The sequence below is a fragment of the Scomber scombrus genome, chromosome 2, assembly GCF_963691925.1.
Source record: "Scomber scombrus chromosome 2, fScoSco1.1, whole genome shotgun sequence".
Classification (NCBI taxonomy): domain Eukaryota; kingdom Metazoa; phylum Chordata; class Actinopteri; order Scombriformes; family Scombridae; genus Scomber; species Scomber scombrus.
In genome coordinates, this window is record NC_084971.1 from 15,798,505 (window position 1) to 15,811,568 (window position 13,064).

General features: G+C 38.0%; 1 protein-coding gene across 1 annotated transcript; it reads left to right on the forward strand.

Annotated features, from left to right (window-relative positions):
* Positions 1 to 1,645: 1,645 nt before the first annotated feature.
* On the forward strand, positions 1,646 to 9,611 carry utp6 (UTP6 small subunit processome component). The gene is made up of 19 exons (XM_062429144.1): positions 1,646 to 1,846; positions 2,881 to 2,965; positions 3,065 to 3,106; positions 3,311 to 3,403; positions 3,768 to 3,815; positions 3,911 to 3,974; positions 4,115 to 4,233; positions 4,364 to 4,441; positions 4,544 to 4,625; positions 4,981 to 5,062; positions 5,265 to 5,443; positions 5,666 to 5,745; positions 5,930 to 6,007; positions 6,283 to 6,462; positions 7,632 to 7,712; positions 8,142 to 8,251; positions 8,345 to 8,411; positions 8,628 to 8,700; positions 9,035 to 9,611. Exons 1-19 carry the CDS (start codon positions 1,755 to 1,757, stop codon positions 9,187 to 9,189), a joined length of 1,788 nt encoding a protein of 595 aa, XP_062285128.1. The 5' UTR covers positions 1,646 to 1,754; the 3' UTR covers positions 9,190 to 9,611.
* Positions 9,612 to 13,064: the final 3,453 nt, after the last annotated feature.

The window sequence follows — 13,064 nt, forward strand, 5'->3', positions numbered from 1 at the left end:
GGCATAGAGAGGATTAGAGGGATTGTCCCTCCAGCTTTTCTTGTATTTACATCAAGAATGATGAAGAATGAAAACTGAAACTGTATCATTCAGATCAAGAAGACAACCCTGAAGCTAAAACTGTATCACCCACATGAGACTTTACAGTTTGTAGTGCAGCATGCATACAGCAGACTATATCTTCTATTTGATTATTTAACTGGGGAAAACAACTACAGCATACAACTGAAAGATATTAAAGGATAGGTTCACAGTATTTCGAGTCTGTTTTAAAACAGCAGCCTAGATTAATACTGATAGAGGTTTGCCTCTCTGCAATTCCTCTTGTTCATACAGGCTATTAAGATGTCTCTTTCATATGTGCTTTCAATGTAAGTGACAGAGGACAGAAATGCATTTAAAAGTTTATCTGAATCTTATATGAGCTTCTCTCTTTGTGTTTCCCCCGGACAGTGTTTCCCTGTTGGTAACACAAAGAGGGACTTTGGCACTAAAAAGATTGTAACATTGAAAGATATTGATTTGATATGACTAATTTGGATGATTGAAGCTTCATATTAGCTTCATATAAACTTTCAATTTTTGCACAGAAGGAGGCTTGTAGATTGTGGCCCCCATCACTTACATTGAAAATACATTATGAAGGAATTTTCAAATGATCAGTAGGAATAAGATGAATGATAAGAGCAAAAACAACCAAAAATAGTATTTCAATGTTCATTTGTGCATCTGTAATAGAAATAGGAAGAAGAAATAGAGTTAAGAGTGATCTTTTAAATTATCTTTTATATTGCTATTGTGACTGAGTGCCCAGTGATGAATGACATCTTATGGTATGGTATAGACTTAACACTTTGTAGTATATTAATTAGTTTGTAATACCATCACACTGTATGGTACAGATATACAAAAACAATCTTATTAAAACCGAACTTTTCAACAACATACACGGTTATGAACATCATTTTGAAAGTGAGACAGCAAAATATAAAAGGAAAGGACTTTGGCCACAAACTATTCTTCATGTCACAGTTTCGAAATCCTGTAATTTTCCCATGAGTGGGATTCAATTCAGCACACATCAACAGTTTCATATTTAATGACTTTTTTTCTTAGACCAAAAGTTCATTACTTCACACAAGTTTTATTTTATTTATTTATCTCTGCTAGAATTTCCCCATTAATAACTTTGTATTTTAAATCGAATTAAGTAAATAAAAATAAAACATTTCAAGTGGGTTTTATTCCCTATATGTCACATTAATTATTACATCATATCCTTGTTCTTTCTACTTTATTATTATTATAATTAATATTATCATTATTTTTATGCATTCTACGTATTTTATTTCATCATTATCGAGTGAGTTTTATTTCCCATCTTATGTCACATTAATTATGGTATTTATTTTTTTTACAGTCTTTTTACACTCGATACATTTTGTATAAACTGCACCAGCTGCTGAGTGAGATGATTGGATTAGGTTAGGAATTTAACGAGCCAATCAGAGTAGAGTAGGGCGGGTCTTCTCAGAATGCGGGTGGGAAGAAAATAATGCCACCCAAAGACACTTGATCGTGTTTCTGGACGGAACTATTTGCAGACGGAACCGGAAAGCATTGAATCACAACTTCCACACATGTGTAGGGGAGAGAATCAATCCCATTGACTGTACTTATGTAGTATTTCAGTGTAAAGTTGATAGCAATAACTTTAATTATCATCGGAATAACAACTGAACCGCGTCGACACGATGGCGGAGATCGTTCAGCAGCGGATTGAGGACAGGATCCCGGAGCTCGAGCAGCTGGAGAGAGTGGGGCTGTTCACCAAGAAAGAAGTCAAGTAAGACAAACATCAAAGGCTCTGCAGACACCGTCCTCCAGTTGAACATCCTAAGGGTTTTTAGTCAGAGGTCAGGATTTAGCAGAGAGATGATAGAGAATAATGACAAGAACATTCATTTTGTCCTCTTATTAATCTCTTGCTGCCCTCACTACTACACAGGTGTTGTTAGAGGAACCAGGTGAAAAATAAACCTTAAAATGAAAACTGTACAATTTATAACGGCAATATAATATATATATATATATATATATATATATATATATATATATATATATATATATATATATATATATATATATATATATATATATATATATATATATATATTATATTGCCGTTATAAATTGTACAGTTTTCATTTGTGAATCCTGTCACACTTATTCAGAGTGAATTCACTGTGGCTCTGTGCTGCAACCCTCTATACTCTATAATATGTATACTAATTATATATATTTAGTTAGTTTTCTTTTTTTCATATTTAGTTAGTCATTTAGTTCTGTATATAAGAACAGGTGTGCACATTGTCTGATATACAACTGTGATCTTTATACTCATATAAGATATTCCTTTATTAGTCCCACGATGGGAAAATGTACATTTTTGTAGTAGCAAAGTAGACAGTAAAAAAATAGAAGAGCGTCAATAAAAAAGAATTAATAACAATAAATAATAAGTACAAAAGCAATAAAAAGACAGTAGTTTCAAAAAATATAGTAAAATAATAGTAATATCATGTACAAGAGTAATATTGTTGTTGAGTGATAATATATTTGAGTTTGATAATACAATACAATTTTATATAAAAGAATATTAAGAAAAACCTGTAAACCCAATAAGTCCGCCAGTAATTCATGGACTGTAGGTGAAACTGAAGTGTTGATTGTCAGATTTCCATTTTAGGTAAACAGTTGTCAGTATTCATAGATGCTGAAATCCAGTTTCAACAGAAAACCAAAAATGTTAAGGTGTATGAGTGTATGTAATGATACAGTTGCAACAAAGTTAATCTGTTTTTATTCTCACTATTACAGATCCATAATCAAGAAATCGACGGCCCTGGAATACAAGCTGCACAGGTTGATCATAAATAAAGAGGACTTCATTGCTTACATACAGGTAGAGTGTACCTCAGTTCATCCTGGTTTTTACACAAAGAATTAAAGGCTATGTGTGATGTTTGAAACACTCACATCAGGTTATTTTTTTAAATTACAGTATGAAATCAACATTTTAGAGCTGGTCAAGAAGAGAAGAGTGGTAAGTCACCTAGTGTCAATTAATCTCGTGTTAATGTTTTCTTTTGGATAGAATTAACTCGATGGTAGAAATATTCTTTTTCTTTTTTAGTGGTAAACTACTTCTTAACATGCAAAACAAGTAGGAGTGCACAGAAAACAACTGTCTACCTTTTCATTGGTGCTGTTGGATGAATTTTGACTATGCTTGATGTTTCCTTTGCAGCACATTCACTACCACTTTAAACGACAAGACATTGAGTTCCCCATCATCCACAGAATAAACAGTGTCTTCAGAAGAGCAACAAACAAGTGGAAGGTACTGCATGCAGAGTATTTATAAAGCTGCTATTCGTAAGCTTAATTCATAACATCAACACATCAATTATACATTATGACCATTCAGCCACATCTGTCCACCAAAAGGAATAACCTGATCAATATATCAATCAATATAATCAATATAAAATGCTTTTCGTCAAACTTTTTAAAATGACTTTTTGAAATGCATCATTACACCTGACCCTAAAAAACAAAGTGTGCTGTATTTTACCTTCCCAAAGTAAAACAGATAGCTTGATAAAACTTTTGCAGTGTGTAAAAGTTTGTGATCAGTTTTCATTATAATAAATAAATGAAAGCATGAAACTAGCAAAAAGACAAATGTCTTCTTCTCCCCGCAGGATGATGTGCAGCTGTGGCTCTCACATGTGGCTTTCTGTAAGAAATGGGTGAGTAAAGATCTCCTCTCCTGTTTTCAACATAACAGAGTCAGCAGGAAGTCTTTTCATATTTATAATGATCTATTCTGGGTTTCATTCATCAGGCCACCAAAGGCCAGATCAGCAAGGTGTTCTCAGCCATGCTGGCAATCCACCCAGACAAACCAGGTACAGAGGATGGTTTTTAAAGAGTTTTTAAGTCTCAGTCATACCTTACACTGTTGCATTTCAGTGTAATAATACTAATTTGCAGGGTTTGCAGGCTGCAGATACAAATGAATGATGACTTTGTACTTCTCTCTCTTTAGCCTTGTGGATTATAGCTGCCAAGAGTGAGCTGGAGGACAGAAATTCTTCTGAAAGTGCCAGACACCTGTTTCTGAGAGCTCTCCGCTTCCACCCAAACAACAAGAAGGTGTACCAGGAGGTAAAAGATGCAAATATATCTGTTTTTATTTATTTGAAGTGAATATAAAAACTAAGACCTAAAAGACCTAAAATTAGTTCAAATTCAGTCAGATGTGCTCTTCTAATTTTCTTGAATGACTGTGTGTTAGTATTTCCGTATGGAGCTGTTGCATTGTGAGAAACTGAGGAAGCAGAAGAAGGAGCTGGAGCAAGCTGAGATGGATATGGTGAGTGTGTAAAAAAATTGAACACAAGCAGCAGGAAATGCAAAAAGTTAACATGCACATGCATACACAGAAGCTCTCACTTTCACTCTTCACACCTTTCAGGGCGAATATGAGTTTTCTCCAGAGATCCTGAGTGGGAAACTGGCCGAGGTTGTGTACAGAGATGCTACAGGGAAAATCAACGGTATTCTTTTAAAAAATCCTCTCCTGGTCTGCAGAAATAGAAAATACATTAAGTTCAAAATCATAACAAAGTGTAACATAAAATAAAAAAAATTAAGAAAATCTAATCCAGTAACATCAGTTTCAGTTTTTACTCATTTAAAATGTATTTAACAACCTGGCTGGATACTGGGAATGCTGCACACAGTTTGTGTACAACTTACAGTATCTACAGGCTGGCTTTGTTAAAGTCAACATTTAGTCAAAGATGATTTTTATTGGAAATTAAGATCTCACCAGTGGTACCCAGCCATGTTAATAACAGTGGTTCTCAGATCTGATCATTTGTTTATGTTGCTGATCTTGTTGCCCCACAGATGCAGAGTTTGTCATCTCACTTCTGAATATCGCAGCTATCTTTGACTTCACCAAAGAACTCCAGGACTCCATTCTACAAGAGTGAGGCACCACTTTACTTACAAATGAGTTTCTCTGTTTCTCACACACACACACACACACACACACACACACACACACACACACACACACACACACACACACACACACACACACACACACACACACACACACACACACACACACACACACACACACACAGAACCTCCTCATTAAGCACAAACATATGTCCACTTGTTTCCAGCTTACAAACTAACTACACAGAGGAGAGTGTGACGTGGGATTTCATGGCAAAGAGGGAGCTGGAGGCTCCCGGTGCAGGGGAGGAGTTGCAGAGCGCTAAAGGCCGGGCGTCCGATATTGATCGAAGGGAGGAGCGTTGCTGCCAGGTCTACGAGGAAGGGGTCAAGAGCCTTCACACAGGTAGATGCTCACACATACACAGACAGAGAATGAATAGTTCCAAATTGACATTTTTATTACAGAGTGCATTTTGTATCAAAATCTCTGCTACAGATAGTTTACCTTTGAAAACATCTTAATTTAGTTGTTCTGTTGCCCTGTATTAATTGAGTATTTGCTTCCTGCTAACATGATGTGTAAGTATAACAAATCAAAGCTGTGCTTGTGTGCATTGTACTCTAGAGCCCATGTGGACTTGCTATGCAGCCTTCTGCTTGGAAAGGCTGAAAAGGAAGACCAATGTCCAAGAACTGAAAGAAAAGGTAAGTGAATAACATTTCAGTTTGAAAGTATCACTTCTGCTTTACAATTGTTCCTCAATATATCACTCTGATAGTTTGTTTACTCCTGAGGATAGAAATTAAACATGTACACAGAAAAATGTCAGCGGCTTCAGTGAGGATTTGCTGGGGTAAATCCTGACATGTGTTTATGTGTGTGTCACAGAGGCAGGAGAGGTTGCTGGGAGTGCTGCAGCGTGCCCACAACTCCTCACTGCTGAAGGAGGATTATTATAAGAAATGGGTAAGATAATGGCGTATTAAATGTTTGTGTCATAGAACTCCAGAGAGTTCAGCCTTAATGGTTTGGTCTTTTCTTGTAGTTAATGAGTAACTGGCTTTCTGTTCAAACACAGCATGTTTACTGCATTAGGTTTTAAGTTTAGCTGTGTGCGATTTATTTGTCAGGGGGTTGAAGTTGGAAGGCAGGGCTCATTTGACTCTTCTTCTCTTCTCAATTAAACTTTTTCTTTGATTTAAAAAAAACAACCAACATGATGTCCCTCTTCATGTGACCAGCTGCAGATCCTGATTTCATCTGCAGACGTTGAGGGAGCGGCCAGCGTTGCCATGGCAGTCCCGCAGCGCTACAACCAATCGGTGTCTATGTGGACCCTGAGCCTGCAGACGCTAATGCAGCTGGGGAGCGGGGACGTGGGTAGACTGTTCCAGGACGCTTTCAAACACATTAATCCCAAGGTACACACACACACACACACACACACACACACACACACACACACACACACACACACACACACACACACACACACACACACACACACACACACACACACACACACACACACACCACACACCAGCACTGCTGTATAACTGGGCCATCTCCTTGGCCCAATTAGTCTCCCATTGTATTAACTTCCTCAAATGAATTCCTCTGACCCCCTCTATACGTGTGAAAACCTGAAGACGTCTTATATTAAGCCTACGTGCACTTCAGCAGCCTTCAGGTATAGGCACAACACACACAGCTTGAGTTGATTTATATGTGTAATTATGAATTATTTGAAGCCAGATTCACTTTATCTTAATTTAACATGAACGGTAAATTGGAGGGATTACTGTTTAACACTATACTCTTAATAGATTTACAGGCTTTAGATGTATAATGAGCTAATCCTTAGAAATCCCCTGCTGCACCTCAGACATTTGGGCGCAGTCATCATTAAGCCAGAATTGATGATTTCTTCATGTTATTACAGCTTACGGGAGTGCTTCTCATGTTCACTATACACACAGCACATTTCCTGCTCTTGACATCCGACTCTTCACATCACAGTATATTGCTGTGTAACTACGAACGCACGCCTTGCCTCAGCCACAGGCTTCACATAATAGCGACCAGAATAGCTGGTTATTGTTATGGTGGGGGTTTCACAAGACCGCGGCCCTGAGAAGTAGCTGTGTGAGGAGGATTACTCCAAGTCTTTTCTCTCAAGATCAACACGCTCCTCAAGTGTTGGGAAACGGTGTTAAACCAACCAGGTTTTTGCGTCTGGTGTGTTGAACAATAATGTGTTTTCGTATCGCACGACCTAGAAGTATGGACAAATTATTGAGGGAAAACAACAAACCTGTTGGGGTACTCCCAGGTGATTCATTTCTCACCCAGATGCTAGACCATGATACTGAATACATGTAATATACACAGTATACATATAATGGAAACATTCAGTTGCTAATTCTTCAAGCATAGATCTAATTTACACTTTCCAACCAACTGCTGTGCTGGGTGTTAACATGCTTAAAAGTAGTAAAGCAAACATTTAATACATTGCATACCTGTTAATGATGGTGTAGACAGTTGACAGTTATTCAGTCAAACTCACTCAATCTTCCGGACTTGACAGGAGAGTCTACCACTTTGGCAGCTTCTGGTCCAGTGGAGCGTGGCAAACCAGAGTCCTGAAGAAACAGAAGCTGTTTTCAAGGTAGTCCACCTAAATCCACCAGTTATGTTAGAATCACTTTGAAACTTCTTCTCTCATTACCACACATTTCTTCTGTTAGCATGTATTTCTTCAATGACAGCGGGCTAGAATAGCTGTTTCTTGTAAACCTTTACTGCATCAAGACATGCATTTGTGTGTTAGTGCTTGGTTGGAAAAGCGGTCATTAGTTTTCTAATCGTGCTGATGAGAGAGAAGTGCAGCATTAAATTAATGAAAAGCTGTGCAGATGTCATGTTCCTGTTCTGGTCAGTAACGTTGAGAGAGTCCTGTACACTGAAACCAAGAAAAACAGGTGCTGTTCTCAGTGATAATGCAGATAAATACTTAAATATTAATAGCCCTCAGTGTCTGCAGTGTTTTTGCCTTCGAAATGCCTCACAGACAGATTGTTCTCTTGTTTGTTCCCAGAGAGGTCTGCTTTCTGCAGTAGTGGCTGTTGCCATGGAGATAAAAGAGAGCTACCTTGATTGGTCGTACTCTACCGGAGGCTACAAGAAAGTTAGGAAGACCTTTACAAGGTAAAAATAAACCTTTTCTGCTCATTTTGTCATTAATGTAAATGATAAATAACACAAACGGAGCAGGAAAAAACAATTTTTTTTCTCCTGTAGCTTGCAGGAAAGCCGTCCCTTTTCCAAGGCCTTTTTCACCAGAATGATTCAGATCGAGAAAGAACAAGTGAGTAAACCAACTACTGTGCATCATATGTGAAAACACTGAACCATCCAGTGGTTTTAGTTTAGTTTAAACTTGTACGTTTTACGCAATTCATCAGTAGCTTCAACTGATCGTAAAGATTTTGTCAGGACAGACGGTGGACTTTGATATTATGAGTATTACTGATGAGTCAACACAAACCTTAGCTGTTACTGACATTGTGGTTTGATCTTGCAGGATACTCCAAAGATGAACAATCTGAGGGACTATTATGAGAGGGCCCTGCAAGAGTTTGGCACCTCTGATGACGGTGAGATGATCTTAAATGTGTTCAAAGGGACAAAAGTAAAAAAGAAAAGTAATGTTAGCCAAAAATATTTATTCACAATATCTTGTTATTCAAGTATCAAGGACGTATTCATGTTATTTGAGCAGATACAGCTCATATGTAATTTAGAGGATCAGAGGGAAATACATTCTTGGGCTGAGACTCAAAATGGATCAGACATTAAAGACCCCACATAAGAAACATTTATAGTCTGGATGGTGGGATAAGTATAAATATTTCAGTTGAGGTATGGAACTGTTCATCTTCACCTTTTAAATTTAGCTTAACATTTTTTGCTGTTTTTATTTTCCTAAAGATTTGTGGCTGCAGTACATCCAGGAGGAGCTGGGAGCCCTCGGCCGGCCAGAGAACTGTGGCAAGATCCACTGGAGAGCCATGAAGTTTCTTGAGGGGGAGAGTGTGGAAAGATTCATTTCCAGATACACTCTGCTTCAGACTGGACACTTGTAAGGTCTAAGTTGTGTAGATCAAGGCCTGTAAGCTCGGATAACAACAGCCAGTGTTCAACAGTCAGCTGAAGGAGCAGCAAGTTCTTCTTGGTCCAGTGATCATCCGTGAATTGTTTCAATGCCTTCAAGTGGAAACCAAGTATTGTCATTTCTGAAGTTTGCTGTCCTTCAGGAACAGGCCTGTGTATTTTCAATCAAAGGTTCCAGCAGTGTTGGCAGAAATGTTCTTAAATTTGATTGAACAGCTGTGATTCAACTTTCATTTTTTATATACACAGCTGTTTGTGCTGCATTTGATATCAGAGTAATGTTGGAAACGTAGTTTTTTGAGTAGGTCCTGTTTAGAAGAATTCCACATTTATTTGGCTTTGATGCTGTTATGATGATATTAAAACAGTCTCTCATTCCTGGGTCTTGTGGTCCCCTCTGGCACAGTAACATGATAAATGTACACAGATAAACATACACGTTCTGAACACAGGGTCCATATAACAATAGTTTTCAGTGATCTACGACTTCTTTAACAGTTCTCTTGGTAGATTAGTGAAGTTACTTTAAGTTTACTATGACACTAAAACATCTTTTGTCTGCTAAAATATATTTCTGATTCCACATTTATACACTGATCAGTTGTTTACAGTCACATCTCTAAAACTGTTGATTCTCGCCTTTCATTGTGCAAAATATTACCCTTAAAAAAACAGAAACATAAATATTAAGCAGCACATCTATAAAACATTTTAACAGCCAGCTAAAAAAAACTTTCAATGATATATATATATATATATATATATATATATATTTAAGGACACTTCAAATTGTTGTTTTAAACAGCAGTCGTGCCAACAGTGATGTAAAAGCTATACGATATAACGCAATGTTAACTAAAAAAGCATTTCATGAGCGCATCATGATTTTTAACTTTCAAGTCTACCTATAAGAACTGTAAATTACTTTATATCAATTCAAAATTCAAAATGACTTTATTTATCCCAAAGGGGAAATTCAATTAGTCTGTTAACTCTTCTGTAAATTATTGAAGAATTAGACAGCCTGATGGCTGTAGGAGAGAAGGATCTTTTAAATCTCTCTGTCCTGCAATGGAGAGAGGATTATATGGGTTTTTTTTCTCAAAATGCTAACTGTCATGAAAACTGACTTATTCCGCCCTTATTCATTAAAAATGGTCATACTGTAAGAGATCCACATGGCCAAGTTTATGGACCATGATACAAAATGCTGGAAATAACACCTCTTCCCCCCCGATGTCTCTGTCTTATTAACATCTTCTACAAAATGGTCTTTGAGACATCACAGCACCTCTGCGGTCATCTGTCTGACCAACACTAGTTTCAGTAAAGTTCACTTCTGCTAAGACCTCAGTCAGGCATTGAGGAAACTAGTGAAAACATGAAAACATAAGATGCTTTAAGGCAGAAGTTGTTATGGCGAATTACATTTTTAATGATGATGCCTTTACTTAATGGCAAAATTGCATTGCTGAGGCAATGCTCTGACTCATTGTCAACTGATGTTTGATATATAACTGACAGACCTATTGGTTTGCTGATATACAGGCCTACTTTATCAAAAAGAAAGCTATCGGCTTGTTGATATTTACTGCTTTCTGTGCAGACAGTGCGCTGTTTTTCTATCATAGCTACCCTGAGGAATCATTTAAATGTGTTTTAGTCAACAGCTTTGGTCTGCAAAAACCTGGGTTTCGATTTGCCTTAAGAAGCTGTGGAATCACAATGTCTCATCATGATGGGAATGTGGTTTCACAGCCTTTTTAACCCCACAAACGGTAACATTTTTGGGGGAACTATGAATCATTTTGGTGTTTAAGGCATGAAAATAAAATATTACATGAAAATGTACAGATATTTTATATTTCCACAAACTTTGAACCCCTCATGCTCACCTCCTACGGAGCCACTGCAATGTCGACAGAGAACATGAACCTCAGTGTGTTTTCCCAAAACAGACTGGCACTCCAGCGATAAAGTTTTTTTGTTTAAAGTGTCACCTCATGCCTCATCATTTGTAGGGTGTTAGGTTTTGTGTTGGTTGCATCTTACCACCTTGTCTAAATAAAGAACTGTGTGTCTGAGGTCCCTCGCCACCTCCTGTTTTCCGCTCCCACATTAGAGAAGCTCTTATGAGCCTGTAGATTTTTTTACCTTTTACGCTGTAGTAGATGTTTGCTTTACCACACTGGAAACAAATGTTTGATTCTGGTTAGTCCACCTCCTTGTCACGTCACCCCCAGCCCACTCGCTCACACATCCTCAGAGCTTCTTGAAGAGGATGTAGGTGAAGAGAACCAACACGCCTGCGGACAGCAGCCCTATCACACACTGGTGGATGGTGATGACGTTCTCCAGGGCGTGGATGCGCTCCTCCATGGCGTTGGTGTTGATGTAGTCATAGATTGAGGCCCCGATACTCCACACCGCCCATACAGCATCCACCACCGCTTTCATGGTGGGAGAGACCATTGAGAGGGCCGCCTGCAGCCAGGTACAGACTGCATCCGCTGCTTGTTGGTCCCGCGGCACTACAGAGAAAGAAGAGGGTGATTGCAGCAAGGAGAAAGCAATGTGTGGGCATACTGAAAGCCTCCAAAAGCAGACATTTGAAGGAGTTTTAACTATGAGATCTCAGATCTATTGGTTCATAGGAAATCTATCCTACCACATTGTCATAATTTAGAGCAGAACTGCTGATGGAGAAGTGAAATATCTGATCAACACAGCCGTATTTATGCATTTGTATTAATTTTTAGGTCATAGAGGCCAATTTTATTTTCAATAGATAAATACAGAAGGGTGACAAATTAAGGAAAACCAACAAAGTGTCTTAGTGAGGTTCTGGGCCACCAAGTATCACCAAAACAGCTTTTATGCTCCTTGGCATTGACTCTACAGTCTCTGGACTCTACTGGAGGGATGAACACTATTGTTCCAAAAGATCATTTGGTGTTTTGATGATAGTGCTGGAAAGTGCTATGTAACACGTCTGTATACAATCTCCCATAGATGTTCAGATGGGTTGAGATATGGTGACTAAAGGCCATAGCATATGATTCACATCATTTTCAGACTCATCAAAACTTTCAGTGACCCCTCGTGTCTTTCTGAAGGGGGCATTGTGATCCTCGAAGAGACCACTTTCATCAGGAGAGAAATGTTTCATCATAGGATAAAGGTGATCTCTCACGACAACTTGTGTTGATTTGCAGTGACTCTTCCTTCTAAAGGGACAAGTGGACCCAAACCATGCCAGCAAAATGGCATGGTCCCCTCACTGTAGGGGTCGAGCAATTAAGCCTGTACCAGTTTTTCCTTTAGTTTGTCACCCGTCTGTGCATAACAGAAATAAAGTGATGTGAGTATTTCCTTGTTATAGTTTGTGTTCCATGACCTCATAAATAGCCTACTGAAGTTTTTACTCCACTACATTTATTTGACTGCTATAGTCACAAGTTACACTGCAGATTTTAAAAGTTTACTTAAAACTTAAACTAGAGCTTAGTTGACTAAAGCTTATAAAATATGATGCAGATCAAGCTATCAGACACAAAGTAGGTAAAATTAGCTTCACCTGGCCTGGCTAAAATATACAGTTTCCTTACACGTTAATGAATCATAATAATAGTCCAACAGATTAATATATGAAATAACACAACACTAAAAGTGGTCATTCTGAGTGATTGGACTGCACATCTGTCCTTTTACTTAGTTGTTGATGTTTTTATTCAAGAGTCACAGTGATGTATTGCAGCTTTTTCTTAAGTAATGTATGATGTATTTATTCCCTGCTTTAGCAACAGCTGCAATATATCTTTCAGCTATAGTGCATGAGTTAGTGTTT